The sequence below is a fragment of the Ascaphus truei genome, chromosome 14, assembly GCF_040206685.1.
Source record: "Ascaphus truei isolate aAscTru1 chromosome 14, aAscTru1.hap1, whole genome shotgun sequence".
Classification (NCBI taxonomy): Eukaryota; Metazoa; Chordata; class Amphibia; order Anura; family Ascaphidae; genus Ascaphus; species Ascaphus truei.
Genome location: NC_134496.1, coordinates 23,586,602 through 23,600,571, shown reverse-complemented (window position 1 = coordinate 23,600,571; position 13,970 = coordinate 23,586,602). Strand labels below are relative to the sequence as shown.

At 45.8% G+C, this 13,970-nt stretch overlaps 1 protein-coding gene across 1 annotated transcript in view; it reads right to left on the bottom strand.

Annotated features, from left to right (window-relative positions):
* Window positions 1-12,155, bottom strand: part of LOC142465449 (guanylate cyclase soluble subunit beta-2-like) — a 30,241-nt gene extending 18,086 nt beyond the window's left edge. The window contains exons 1-7 of the mRNA XM_075569407.1: window positions 11,999-12,155; window positions 9,713-9,873; window positions 4,521-4,620; window positions 3,958-4,178; window positions 1,823-1,934; window positions 1,596-1,699; window positions 56-272 (exon numbers count right to left, since the gene is read on the bottom strand). Of these exons, the coding sequence (XP_075425522.1) occupies window positions 56-272; window positions 1,596-1,699; window positions 1,823-1,934; window positions 3,958-4,178; window positions 4,521-4,620; window positions 9,713-9,873; window positions 11,999-12,155 (1,072 nt within the window). The remainder of the gene's footprint in view (window positions 1-55; window positions 273-1,595; window positions 1,700-1,822; window positions 1,935-3,957; window positions 4,179-4,520; window positions 4,621-9,712; window positions 9,874-11,998) is intronic.
* Between the last annotated feature and the right edge of the window lie 1,815 nt (window positions 12,156-13,970).

Sequence of the window (13,970 nt, the reverse complement as noted above, 5' to 3'; positions counted from 1 at the left end):
GTATTACCAAGGAGAAACACGAGTGCATAGACTGATAAAGATACAATAAAAATACCTCTCAATTCTAGCATTGGGCGGTATCTCCAAGCCTCTGGCATCATCTCTCTCTTTGTTTGGAATACAAACGGACTGTTGATGAACTTTCGGATATTAGAAATGGTTAAAGTGACCTCTGGATGTATTGTGCAGAAGTACTGGTCAAGTCGAATGTCCATGGTCTGGAGGCCTGGAACGGTTTTTTGAATGCTCACGCCAGCTTGCTTCACCTTGAGCTTCAAATAATAAAAGAAAACACTGTATGCAGACAAAAAAATGTAAAGGAAGGCAATTGTATCCGAGTATTTAAGCTGATCATATGGTATCTAACCACTTTGCTGACAGAGGGGTTTTCAATACATTATGAAGCAATACTTTGTAGCATCTTTTAGTTATAAAGTAGCTAAACACCCGAAATTTAGTAAGTGTGAGTGGCACCCAGCATGTTTTTGTAACAATAAGATGTACATTAATTGACAAATGATATATCATTACATTATCAATCCTCTAGATCAGTGTTTTTCAAAAGAGGTTCCTAGGAACACTTGGGTTCCCCGAGCATCCCTAAAGGGTTCCCTGCAATTTTCAGTTCATTTGAACTGTGTCCAAATAAAAAAGAATTTACAATGTATCTGATCTCAGATGCACTATTAGAGAGAGTTGAGGGTTGTTACAATTCACCTTATCTCAGATGCACTATTAGAGAGGGTTAGGGGTTCCATACAATGCATCTGATCTCAAACACTATCAGAGAGGGTTGGGGTCCATTACAATGTATCAGATCTCAGACACACTATTAGAGAGTGTTGGGGTACCTTACAATCCATCTGATCCCAGACATGCTATTAGAGAGGGTTTAGGCTCCTTACAATGCATCTGATCTCAGAAGCGCTATTAGAGAGGGTTGGGGTTTGTTACAATGCACCTTACCTCAGATGCACTATTATAGAGCGTTGGCGTTCCTTACAATGCATCTGATCTCAGACGCGCTATTAGAGAAGGTTGGGGTTCCTTACAATGCATCTGATCTCAGATGCACTATTAGAGAGTGTTGGGGTTCCTTACAATGCAACTGATCTCAGACACGCTATTAGAGAGGGACGGGGCTACTTACAATGCATCTGATCTCAGACACAATATTAGAGAGGGTTGGAGGGCCTTACAATGCATCTAATCTCAGATGCGCTACTAGAGAGGGTCGGGGTTCCTTACAATGCATCTAATCTCAGATGCGCTATTAGAGAGTGTTGAGGTTCCTTACAATGCATCTCATCTCAAACGCACTGCTAGAAAGGGTTGGGGTTCCTTACAATGCATCTGATCTCACACGCGCTATTAGAGAGGGTGAGGTTCCTTACAATGCATCTGAAAACTATTTTCAAACATATGTTCTAGACTACTGCATTAGTAAATAGTGTGTAACACCTGAGCAACTACCATAAATCATTGAATATTTGCTGGATATCAGCCATGTTGCTTTAGGCATTATGTAACTGATACAATATAGTATGCATATAAACTTAAATCACACCAAAAAAGTGAACAGAAGTGCCTCGTACCTCTTCATCAAACACAATATGAAAGGGGAGTCCATTGCAAAACGTTTTAACATCAACCCAGAGGTCCTTTGGATACACCGGTATAAATCTCCTTAACAGTTTCCCTGCAACAATGTACATAGATTATTTTTTGATTGAGTTTGAAAGGCAACATTATTCACTTGTGAATGTTATTTGTATCTGGCACAATGTAGGTTATGTGGCAATATATAACTGTAAAGTGATACCTTTTCCCAGCTGAACAATCCCTCGTATTGTTTGCCAATGATTCTTCTTTACAGGGCAGGCCGACACTTGGTTTGTTCTATCTCTAAGTTTGTTAAAAGCTTTTTCAAGACTCTATGGATTTTAAAGATCATTGGTTAATATGTTACCAGTGTGACTCTGTAATCAGAAACACACACATACGTAATTCATCCAATTGAATAAATGAAAAGATTGTTTAAATTTGTCGTGAAATGTAAAAGTGGTTATATAGTTTGAACTATTGTATCACTCACACTGAGTTTTGTCAAACCTCTCTTTACAGCTCAGAATGCCACTAGCATATTCACCTTTTTGGACAGCTGTATAGTACAACTCTAGAGTACAAGTCTGTCTATCAGCCCAAGAGGTCCTTGCTGGTATTTCAAACTAGGAAACCCAATGTGGGCTGTGTATATTTTGCTGAAGCTTGAGTATGGAGTAGGTTCTTTATGAGCCTGACAGAGGCTGTAGAGCCTGTACACAACTGACAGTGAAATACTTTATATATCTTGAAACTGTGTATAAGATGTATGCAGTACAGCAGAAGGTCTAACACAAATTACACCATTTATTATTGAAGTACTCAATTGTGCACAGTTAAAGAGGCAAACCAAGCTGGCGTTATTTTTTTTTCCTGCATTTTTTTTTTTTTACCATAGGTTTGAGCAGGGGGTCTCCGGAGCTGAACCCTGTTAATTTCAGCTTTGGGGCCCCTCTGCTTCCAGAGATACAGATGCCTGTAGGGGGCGCCAGTAGACGCTCCGCTCGGCTACCAGGGTTCACATAATGCCAGAGTTTCGAAGTTCCCGCGCCCTGCGGGCCAATAGGAAGCTGTGACATCATCAGGTGCGACTTCATTTTGGCCCGTGTGGCACGGAAGCTTTAAACTTTGCTGAGATACCGGCACCCCATTTAGAGATCCTTATCTTGGGACGCAGGGGGTCCCTAGTGCTGAAATTAATGGGGATGAGCTCCGGAGACCCCCTGTTTTAATCCTATGTTAAAACACAGTAATAAAAAAAAGCATGAATTGCTCCTTTAAACAAACAATGTGAGAGTTTACCCCCGATTAGTCAGTGCTTTAAGCCCTACTATTTGTTTTACCACTTTTCATTATACTTGGAAGGTCAATACAGTGCATAGGAGATCTATATGTTTATAAAATATATTGTACACTACTTTTCCATTTGAGGGACGTTCCAGACTTAGGCTAAGGTCCCGCTGCACACGGCCGCCTTGCTTGCCGGCGGCGCGTGCAATTCACTGCACCGCAACCTGCGGTCTGCAGTGAATTTTTTCTGGCGCGGGGGGCGTGGCCAAAATGGGTGGGGGGGCATGGCCATGATGTGAGGGGGTGGGACTGCCCCACAGTGCAGCACTGCAGCCACCCCTCAGCCCCTCGGCCCCCTCTGCCCCTCAGCACCCTCCACCCCTCGCACACACAGGCACCCTCACACACACACAGGCACCCTCACACACACACAGGCACTCACACACACACTCACACACACACACACAAATACACACGGGGGTGAATCGGAGGGGGATCAGAGCAGGAGTGGAATCGGAAGGGGGATCGGAGCAGAGGGGGGAAATCGGAGCAGAGGGGTTGATCGGAGCAGGGGGGTTGATCGGAGCAGAGGGGAGAATCGTAAGGGGGGGATCGGATTGGCTGCCTTGCGTGTCACGTGACGCGGCACTCGCCGAAACCACAAGCTCCTTGTAGCTCCGGCTGGCTGACGTGTCACAGCATGCAGTCAGCCACGCCGGAAGGAGCCAGTGGGGACTTCCAGACCGGAGGCAGGCAGCTGGTGGTCCGCGGGCGCGCGCCGCCGGCTGTAGCGGGACCAAAGCCTTAGGGAGGCTCCAAGTATTTTCTCATAGTACAGAACTGATTTATTATAAAAAATAAAAAAAACACACATGTAGGATATTGCCTGGTTTGCAGCTTTAAGTGGAGGCGTGCTATTACTCCAAAAAATGATGATGATGATGATGATGATGATGATGATGATGATATTTGAGGGAACAATGTCACGCGTTACATCTGTATCTAATAATTTGGAAACTTGGCTGTGAAGCATGCTGCCCGTTTCCGTTACGACAATGTAAATACCTCTTTCTTCAGTGGTTGTCCTCTCTGCTTTCCTAAGCCATCAATGTTTTGGGAAGAGGTTGGCAGTTTGCTAAGGCATTTGGATTCGATCGCTGGCCTCTGGGTGACCAGAAAAACAATATGTTCTTTCTTCCCTGTTCTCTCTTCCTCTCCGGTTTGACTAATAATTGCCATCGAAATTTCCGTTTGGAAAAAATCCTTTGCCACAGCTCCCATGATACCTAAATGGAGAAAAATATACAAGTTCATGGCAATAATACAGAATGCTACATTTTTATTGTTTATAGACCATTGTGTATCTCAGGGGTGTTCAACTCCAGTCCTCAAGAGCCCCCAACCAGTCAGGTTTTAAGGATATCCCTGCTTCAGCACAAGTGGCTCAATCAGTGGCTCAGTCGAAGGAAGGTGTATCGTGGAATAACACACCCACGTAAATATGGGCCTAGATGTTCGCCTGTTCCATGGTGATTGTTACTTAATTGCAACGTGTGGATACTTAACTGGAGGAGAAAGGGATTCGAACACATGCCAGAGTTAACATGCATACGGAATACTAATATTACCTGGAACAATATGACATAGGCCTCTTCTGTCTGAATAATAATGCAAATTCATTGATCCATCATCATTCATTTCCACCCTAAAGGAAGGGGCATTCATTGCCTGTAGATAAAATGTAGGCACAAGTGATATGCATAACAATCATAATATAAGAGTATTTTTAAGAACAGTCACTTAATTCATAAATTGCATTAAGAATATGAATCCGCCTCTTATTTTACATCTATAAGCGTTTACTAGAACGCCAACAATATTTCCCCTATTCACCAGCAATAACAGGACACAATTATGGTCCTCCACCAATCTAATCACCAGTACAGTGCATTCTGCAAACCATTGGTGTATCCTTTATGCACGATAACATGCTAATGTTGTAATACATCATCAGCCTCTCGTCAATCAATGCTTTAAACCCTACTATTTATTTCAGCACTCTACTGCTCATTATGCTAGACAGGTCAATGGGATGAATATGAAATCTGTATGTTTGTCAAATAATATTTCTCATTTCATTTCGAGGGCAAGCTCCAGACTCCGGGAGGTCTCTGCAGGCGGGATGTATCGTTCATGTCATGTGTCATGCCACGATACAATATATTAAGACGTAAGGGAAAATCTATACTACAGTATGATTACAGTGTTAGTAAGTATCACAGAACAGGCAAAGAATTAGGCAAGCACAAATTACGAGCTGCACAAAAACGTGTCACACCGGATCTATCACAGAAAAATAAAAAAGCTCTATTGTTTTCAATATGTTTTTGTTTTTTGCTTTCTCAAATCTGGTGCTATTTTTTTATTCCACTTTTTGCCCCCATTTTGCAGCCGGAGGTCTTTAGTACATAACACCCTTAGTATCCACATGGGAAATCAGGATGGGGAATATTTACGGTAAATAAAAAATGTACCAGGATAGATAAATGTGCAAAACAGAAAGTGAATCCCTGCGCTTCTCCCATAGGGATAGAATTCAATGGGGAATATATATATATATATATATATATATATATATATATATATATATATATATTCCCCATTGATTGCTATCCCTATGGGAGAAGCGCAGGGATTCACTTTCTGTTTTGCACATTTGTATGGCCATTTCCTTCACTAGCTGCATGCTCTTTACATGGAGAAGCGCAGTGATTATATTTGTTTTCCAGGATAGATAAATGACACTTGGACTTTGACATTATACTGGCATTAGAATAATACAACATTTATTTATATAGCGCTTTTCTCCCAATGGGACTCAAAGCTTCACAGTTTCAAAAATTTAAAAAAAAGAAGAAAACATTAAAGGTTATAAAAGAGACCAAACACAAGGAAATATACAAGGCAGGATGGGATGGTACTGTAGTTGTTAAATGCCAGACAGGTTGTGGTTCATTAATTAAATGCCTAGGTAAACAGGTAGGTCTGTATGGTACTGTATGCTGCTTGGATCATTTCAGGCTTATACTCTGGAGACTTTCAAACATGGATTTGATATAATGCCCATGAGTACAAACACAAGAGGCATTAGCTTAGGGTTTATGTACTTTGGATACAGGACTTCTTTCTACACCTTCCAACATGCAATCCTAGGATTAGTCCAGATCAACTGAGGCTCGTCATTGAGGTTGGACTGGTTCTCAGGGTTCCAAATCCCAACTTCGAAGTACACCCAGAAGTTTGAGTCAACATCAGAGAATGACTCATCTTTTGATAATTTTTGTTGTTTTTAAAATAAATCGGGTAACGTTTCAGTTCACAGACTGTGTAAAAAAAAGTTCAACATTGCAAAATGTAAAAGAAAAATTCCCTTTTTTTCAAAATAAATCCCAATGTAATATGTGTTGTGTTGATTGGTTTATGAAGATCTCAGACACTTTTTGACATAGGAACTGGAGAGAAATGTGGCAGTAAGTTTAGAAGTTATTAAATGTCAATATTGCATATAGAGCATATAACCCCTCTCTCTTCCTTCTGCTCCATATAAATCATTCCTAAAATCCCGCTCTCATACCAATGTGAGCCATGTGTGATCAGAAAGCTTTGCTAAATTGATACTCGGGGATGTTTGCTATTACTCAAGTCTGAATTTAATACCAATTACCACCTTTTTTAAACTTGTTAAGAAAACAACATAGAAGATCCTCAGAAGTCCATTAAATATTTAATTGCGACGTTACCACCATTTATCGTGTCGATACACATAGCGCGTTAACGTGAAAAAATTTGCATTGATACAATTTACCGCTCGTTAGGCTTACTCATATGCTAATGAGCCGTTTACCTAAAAAAGCAAATCCACAAACCTCCGTTAATGTTAGCGCGTGGAAATAACGCTACGATAATGAGCTCACACCAAAGCCTGCTGTCACTCACATCCAGACCATGATTATCATTGGGTTATTCTGGGAGTATCCTACAAGCAAAAAGGGCCGCTGTAAAGTGGTACCCAAATGATTGTACCGAGTATAGGACTATTTCATTACATAAAGTTACGTGTCATACAAAGATAGATATATTAGAGATCATATAAATGTCAGAAACACATCATAAGCGATAGTATGTTTTTTAGTGATTTAAGTGAATGATTGATATGTTTGTATGACCTAATATGGTATATATTGTAATCATGACTGTATTAAGTATGGATGCACAGCCATGTTTACCCATAAATACCTCTACAATTATAGTTAATAACTCACTTTTAATAATGTGCATTTTTAAATAAATGAAGGACACTATAAATAATGAAAAAAGTTTAAAAATGTTACTTATCCATATTATAATAATAATTGCATGAGCTTTAAGTAACGCGCATGAGTAATGCATGCGTTAATAACGCGCGTTAACATTTGCCCAACGCGCATATGCAGTGTATTGGTTAACGCGGCTCTGTGATATAAAAATCACTGTGATTAGCGCGGCTACTTTTGCTAGCGGACATTATTTTTGCCTATCATTAGCTTTGAGGATACGGCAATAAGCAGGTAAACGCTGTCTAAGTCTTAGGGGGTGGCAGGTCTCAGGGGGTGGCAGGTCTCAGGGGGCGGCAGGGGCAGCAGGTCTCAGGGGGTGGCAGGTCTCAGGGGCGGCAGGTCTCAGGGGGCGGCAGGTCTCAGGGGGCGGCAGGTCTCAGGGGGCGGCAGGTCTCGGGGGGCGGCAGGTCTCGGGGGGCGGCAGGTCTCATGGGGCGGCAGGTCTCGGGGGGCGGCAGGTCTCATGGGGCGGCAGGTCTCAGGGGGCGGCAGGTCTCAGGGGGCGGCAGGTCTCGGGGGGCGGCAGGTCTCAGGGGCGGTCTCAGGGGGCGGCAGGTCTCAGGGGGTGGCAGGGGAGGCAGGTCTCAGGGGGCGGCAGGTCTCAGGGGGCGGCAGGTCTCAGGGGGCGGCAGGTCTCGGGGGGCGGCAGGTCTCGGGGGGCGGCAGGTCTCGGGGGGCGGCAGGTCTCAGGGGGCGGCAGGTCTCAGGGGGCGGCAGGTCTCGGGGGGCGGCAGGTCTCAGGGGGCGGCAGGTCTCAGGGGGCGGCAGGTCTCGTGGGGCGGCAGGTCTCGTGGGGCGGCAGGTCTCGGGGGGCGGCAGGTCTCGGGGGGCGGCAGGTCTCGGGGGGCGGCAGGTCTCATGGGGCGGCAGGTCTCGGGGGGCGGCAGGTCTCGGGGGGCGGCAGGTCTCGGGGGGCGGCAGGTCTCGGGGGGCGGCAGGTCTCATGGGGCGGCAGGTCTCAGGGGGCGGCAGGTCTCAGGGGGCGGCAGGTCTCAGGGGGCGGCAGGTCTCGTGGGGCGGCAGGTCTCGGGGGGCGGCAGGTCTCGGGGGGCGGCAGGTCTCGGGGGGCGGCAGGTCTCGGGGGGTGGCAGGTCTCAGGGGGCGGCAGGTCTCGGGGGGTGGCAGGTTTCAGGGGCGGCAGGTCTCAGGGGGCGGCAGGTCTCGGGGGGCTGCAGGTCTCAGGGGCGGCAGGTCTCAGGGGGCGGCAGGTCTCGGGGGGCGGCAGGTCTCAGGGGGCGGCAGGTCTCAGGGGCGGCAGGTGTCAGGGGGCGGCAGGTCTCAGGGGGCGGCAGGGGAGGCAGGTCTCAGGGGGCGGCAGGTCTCAGGGGGCGGCAGGTCTCAGGGGGCGGCAGGTCTCAGGGGGTGGCAGGTCTCAGGGGCGGCAGGTCTCAGGGGGCGGCAGGTGTCAGGGGGCGGCAGGTCTCAGGGGGCGGCAGGTCTCAGGGGGCGGCAGGTCTCAGGGGCGGCAGGTCTCAGGGGGCGGCAGGTCTCAGGGGGCGGCAGGTGTCAGGGGCGGCAGGTCTCAGGGGGCGGCAGGGGCGGCAGGTCTCAGGGGGCGGCAGGGGCGGCAGGTCTCAGGGGGTGGCAGGTCTCAGGGGCGGCAGGTCTCAGGGGCGGCAGGTCTCAGGGGCGGTCTCAGGGGGCGGCAGGGGAGGCAGGTCTCAGGGGGCGGCAGGTCTCAGGGGGCGGCAGGTTTCAGGGGGCGGCAGGTCTCAGGGGCGGTCTCAGGGGGCGGCAGGTCTCAGGGGCGGCAGGTCTCAGGGGGCGGCAGGTCTCAGGGGGCGGCAGGTCTCAGGGGCGGCAGGTCTCAGGCGGGGGCAGGTCTCAGGGGCGGTCTCAAGGGGCGGCAGGTCTCAGGGGCGGTCTCAGGGGGCGGCAGGTCTCAGGGGCGGTCTCAGGGGGCGGCAGGTCTCGGGGGGTGGCAGGTCTCGGGGGGCGGCAGGAAAGGATAGTCATTGCTGCTTTCCTTTATTTTTAGATGTGGGATTGAAGGAGGGGGTCTCCGTAGCTGAACACCGTTATTTCAGCTCCGCTGACCCTCTGCTTCCTGAAATACTTACCTCCTTAGGGGGTGCCGGTAAAGCCCCTGGTCACATGGGCCAATAGGAAGCCGTCTATGACATCTGGGCTTCGTATTAGCCCATATGATGGGACAGCTAAACCTAAACAGGAGATACCGGCACCGCCTAAGGGGGTAAGTATCTCAGGAAGCAGGGGGTCCCCAAAGCCGAAATTAATGTGGTTCAGCTCCGGAGACCCCGTGCTTCTGACATACAGTAGGAGGGGGTGACATTTTGTAGAAAAAAACGCACATAAGCTAGGGATGGGCCTGAAAACTGAAGAAAAATAATGTCCGTTAGTTATTTTGATGACGGTCGTTATTAGTGCAAATTTAATGGCCTTCTGAGGATCTACCCCATACACCCCAGGATTCCATTTCTTACCTGATAGGAGAGAGACAGAAAGCTGTGTAAGGCATCCAGGTTTGCTATAAATTCATAGAGATTACCACCCAATGTCCTCAGCATCTGGTCATATCCAGACCTTTTACAAAACTCAAAGAAATACTTGCCGAACTGCTGCAAAACCGCTTCAGATGAAATACCTGGTGAACAGCAAAGGCATTGTACTACAGTAGGTAAGTCAATGTTTGTTTGTTGTTCATATGTTTGGTGCATATTTTAAAAGATATAAAATGTGGATGCAATAATCTACATTACAAGCAGTAAATTGCCCTGGTGTTATCCATTTGCCACTGCTGGGCAAGCAGACGTTGTGTCACTGTGTCACTGTGTCTAAACCAGGGGTGGCCAACTCCAGTCCTCAAGGGGCAGCAAAAGGTCAGGTTTTAAGGATATCCCTGCTTCAGCACAGGTGGCTCAATCAGTGGCTCAGTGATTCAGCCACCTGTGCTGAAGCAGCGATAGCCTTTAAAACCTAACTTGTTAGGGGCCCTTGAGGACTGGAGTTGGCCATCCTTGGTATAAACCTTTAAATACTCTACATAGGAAGATATCAATACATTATTTAAAAAAAAGTTAAGGTGCAAACCCATTTAGTAGCAAAGGGGTTAAAACGCCCTGTACATAGATTAGTTTTTTTTAAATCAAGGCGAAAAAATAATCAGCAAAAAGGAAAATAATAACAAACCCTCTCCATTGAATACATGGGTATCCTTCCATTCAATCCCCATTAATACTGGAAAGACCTACTGTACAATGCATTGTTCTATACAGTATGTTGCAGGTCCTCCTGGTGGGGAAGAGGATTTGCTGGTAGACTAACCAGTTATTGTATAGTGTGGTCACACAGATAATACACAGCCTACTGTATGTCTGTATATTTCATTGAAGAGATTGCCTTTATCTCAAGGGAAGGATCTTCTTTACCAAAAGGCAGGTTTATTTTTCTTTGTTTCCAGCTCTCCGTATTTACTGGTGAACTGGGATAGAGCAAAATGGCCAGCTGAAGCCTTATTGCTCGAGAGGACCATGGTAGAAACGTTAATAAACATATCCGTTGCAAAGTGTCCTGAAATCAGAAGTAGCCAGGTACCTAGTTCATTTTAATTAGCTCCTCTATTACAGTTACCTGTTCAGAAAAATGTAACCTTATTCCCGTTAAAGAAAACTATTATGGGACTAAGGATTGTCTACTTTAATAGAAAATGAAATCACAATAAGAAGGGGTTTGGGTTTCCCATTTAAAGGAGTAGTTTTTCCCTTTGAAGCTTCGGAGCCGCACGGTGCAACAGCTCCGTCACCCACCAAATTGCTCGTTTTGCTAGGGGAGATCTCGTCGCGATCTTACAGGAAGAGGAACATAAAAGGAGGGCTCAACCGTGCTCCCGTTCTGTCATCTGTGACGGAGCGATCGCGCGATCACTTCGGAGAAGTGGTCACGTAATCACGAGTGCCAGAGGGGCCGTGGCACGCCAAGGGTTAAATGCTGTGATGGACAAGATAATAGGGGTTATTTGTTTGTTAAAAGTCGCCGGACTGCAACACTTGGGCAAAAGAATTGCCCACGTGTGCTATTTTTATTTCCAGTACACTGTACCCGTGGAGGGTTTTTACCCACCATAACTTTTTTTCGTGTCTGGTTTTACCCACATACCAGCTTCACATTGCATGGCCAGCAGCCAACCTCGCACTGATGAGACACAAAGGGTCAAAACAGCTGTCTGTAATAGGGTTACTGGCTAGGCACTTCTTTAACCAAGGCAGTGCTGAAAGGTTGTGTAATGCGACAGGCGTGAGCTTATAGGTGTCCGTGTTAAAAATGGATTTGAAGCAAAAGGTGACACTGTTTACTCATTTGCATGTCATTACCCAGAAGCCCTGGCTGCAGTGTTTGCTAAGTGATAATGGGGAAAGACAGGATTGCAGACCTGTATGAGACACGCAAATGCACCACAAGTGGTATTTTTCTTTACTGCCCAAGATTAAGCAAAGGAAAAACTCCCATTTCTTTCAATCAATTTATCTTCTTTCAAAAATCTGGGGCTTTTTTTTTACACTGATTTGACCCCATTGGGGCAGCTGGTAGACTCCTGGTGTGCTATAAATACATAAGTTCAGCAGTTTACTACATCACCTACAGTACACCAGGGGAGGCCAACTACTGGCCTACACCCTTATTCATTTTTATACAGTGTAGTAACATGTTCCATATATTTGCCTATGCCACTGATCTAAAGGTATACACAGCACTGATCATCTTAAACGTACCTAATATTTTGCAGGCTGTGTCAACCAACTGCAATGTTATTTCGTCTTTGTAAACTTCATAAGTCATGAAATTGTCTTGCACTCCAGTTTGAATTCTGTGTAAACAATATGCATGCTTTATACAAACAAACAGATCCAGTATTGGAATATGAAGCATTATTATTAGTCTACTGAACGAAAAATATGTTCAATCATCCATCATCCTCTCAACTCCAGTCCTTAAGCCCCCGAACAACAGGCCAGATTTGAGGATATTCAGCTAGGAAATGGAAGCAGGCACACGGTCTTTCTGAGGGTGCAATTTATTGTGCCACCAAAAGGTCCAACGTTTCGGCAAAAATTGCCTTTATCAAGGAGAGGGCTACAGGTTATACTTAACACACCACTATTTATACACTAATGGGTACTCACACCTCCATGATTACTGTTGCCATGCTCCTGGATGTTGTCGCCCCCAAAGTGACGTCAGAGCGCCAGCGTGACGTGGCGTGATGATGTCATGCGCCACCAGAGGGGGATCATGGGTACCTGTGAGGAGACAGTCTCCCTGATGCCTGTAACAGGCAAAGATGGCGATCCTGCAATGTGCTGGACATGCAGAGAGCAGCTCACTCACTGGCAGCCGAGGCTCCCCTGGTGACGTCAGCGTGGCCTCACGACGTGACGCGATGACGTCAGACGTCCAGGAGGGGGGGGGGGGCGGGGGGGGCGGGCCCCGGGCCCCAGGCATCAGACCTGCCTAAGAGTGGAGAAAAGACAGCCCAAGGGGACCTGCATAATCATGTAGGAGTGAGAGCCCTTACATAAACAAACAAGTGCAGTGAGACTTTAATACATTTGAGGATATCCCTGCTTCAGCACAGGTGTCTCAATCAGTCCATTCTTTGGCACAGGTGGATTGAGCCACCTGTGCTGAAGCTGGGATATACTCAAAACTTGACCTGTTGGAGGGGGGGAGGGAGGAGTGATGGGGGCTTAAGGACTGGAGTTGAGGACTACTGCCCTAAAAGTACAATCTCTCACAAAAATATGTTTAGAGAAACACACGACAGTAAAAACAACCAGAACAAAGTGGGTTGTTAAAAAGTGTTGTCAATAGCACAGGTATCTTGTCATACACTCCTATGACTATACATTCAAGCCACTTAAGCAGGCATATTTATATCAATGAAATATCCCATGACCTTAAAAGCCAATAACCAGCTATAGATGTGTATTATTGTTTGAATAAAAAGTATTGTGACTGCATGAAATCATTTTTCCAGGCCTAGGCATAAAAAAAAAATATATATATATATATTATTATCTATTATACCAACAAGATTCCAATAGATTCTGTGATTACAGTAAGCAGCAGTGACAAGGGATATATTTGTCATTGTACGTGTCAGTGCATATTAGGAATATTAAGTACAGTATGTATGTGGCACAAACATACATAGAATATCACTGTTTAGTATGTTATATTACAGGCTTTAAATAAGATCTTTCCTTTGATCTTACACTTTACTGGATTTACAAGCATAGTGAAATTAAGCTTTTCAAGGCTACTTCTGCCCCTTTTCCTGCCAATGCAATGACGATCCAGCATTAATATTATTTCTTACTTTACAGGCAGAATGGCAGCATTCCTGGGCTTCTTTCCACAATGTGACTGTATTTTGGTAATATAGCTGAGAGAGGGGGTGTGTGCGCCTACATCTTTCAGACATATTTCCTGTTACTTTCTGTAAGTAATTTCTGCTTAGTTAAATTCAGGGGGTTGTAAAATTATGGTGTACAGAGAATATGAAATGGACATATTGTAGTTTTGTTTATTATCCCTGGTGTATGTTCACATTAGCCTATACAGAAATACACCCTAGTGAAAAGGAACTGAAGATGTTAGCATTTCACTGCTTAATCTGAGACATACTGTAGCACAAACACATTCTGCATTTTAACAATCACCTCAGTATCTCCCATGTCTCTT